This window comes from Charadrius vociferus, unplaced genomic scaffold (genome assembly GCF_000708025.1).
Source record: "Charadrius vociferus isolate BGI_N301 unplaced genomic scaffold, ASM70802v2 scaffold527, whole genome shotgun sequence".
Lineage (NCBI taxonomy): Eukaryota > Metazoa > Chordata > Aves > Charadriiformes > Charadriidae > Charadrius > Charadrius vociferus.
The window spans coordinates 85,681-86,844 of record NW_009649428.1 but is presented as its reverse complement, the minus strand read 5'-3'; the positions used below and the strand labels follow the sequence as shown (position 1 = coordinate 86,844).

Sequence of the window (1,164 nt, the reverse complement as noted above, 5' to 3'; positions counted from 1 at the left end):
GGGGGAGGAGCATCACATTTAAAAGCCAGAGTAATCAAGTCTGGGATATTTACTACTGCTTCTCTTTATAGTTACTAGTGAGGAACAGGCAGGTCCAGAAACAGATTTACTCCTCTCTCTGATAACTGATGAAGCAGGCGATGAAAGAGGCACCTCCAGACTCTGACTGATCACCTCCTCTCTCTCTTCACTGATTACAGCAGGATCTTAATGTGATAAAGAACGTGTATGTGAAATTGCAGATCTTCAGGGGTTAATGTTTTCCTCAAGTCCGTTCTTTTCTTGAACCATCTTGTAGTTTTCTGTTTAGCATTTACTTACATATTTTGTCTACCTTTTTTTCTAGATAAAGTAAAAGAATACAGAGCAAAGTATCCCACCTTTAACATGTCCTTCACCGAGGGAGACATCAAAGACCTCCTTGAGAAAGCAAGGTTGAATGTATCCAACAATAGTGGGAGGATTCTTCATGAGATAAAACAGCTTGTGCCTCCCCCTCATGAGAAAAAGTTCTGAATGCAAGGTTTTTTTTCCTTCAGTACGAGATAATGATTTATGAATCACTATACTTTACCCCACCACACTTTTCATTTTGGCCATTTGGTGTTTTAGTCTTCATGCTGCGCTCTGGACAACTGTAATGTAGATTTCTCCATCTCAGCTACGTCTCTAATCTCCTCTACAGTCAAAAGAGTGAAAAAGGTGCTCTTAGGGAGTGAGTCATTTGGCCCTTTTTAAACACATTTTTGAGAATGAGATGGCCTGAGTTTCTGAAGGGCTGAAGAGGCTCTCTTTAAAATTAGCTGAGATGTTTGCAAAGGTGTTTGCAAAGCAAAGCATTGGTGTTGGCAAAGAAATTCTAAAAAGAACAAAAAAAAAATCTTAAAATAACAAAAAGGAAGAGTAAGGGATGAAGGAGAGAGAGTGGGGGCCTTCCACAGAAGAACAGCTAACCAGACAGCATGACAGATGATAAAGAATTAGACAGATAAGTACTAACTAAACATATTAAAAGGGAATAAAAAATTACTATAATTTTTGCTTTTGACAATGGAAGAGGAATAATAGAGGAACCATGACAGAGATAAAGAAAAGTCTGATGGTTAGAGACTTACAAAGAATGCTGCTAAACACTGGAGTGTCTCTGCAGAAGGGGAGTATGTC

General features: G+C 38.7%; 1 protein-coding gene across 1 annotated transcript in view; it reads left to right on the top strand.

Annotated features, from left to right (window-relative positions):
- Positions 1 to 516, top strand: part of PLA2G4C (phospholipase A2, group IVC (cytosolic, calcium-independent)) — a 53,812-nt gene extending 53,296 nt beyond the window's left edge. The window contains exon 11 of the mRNA XM_009889497.1: positions 347 to 516. Coding sequence (XP_009887799.1) covers positions 347 to 516 — 170 coding nt within the window. The remainder of the gene's footprint in view (positions 1 to 346) is intronic.
- The last annotated feature ends 648 nt before the right edge of the window (positions 517 to 1,164 follow it).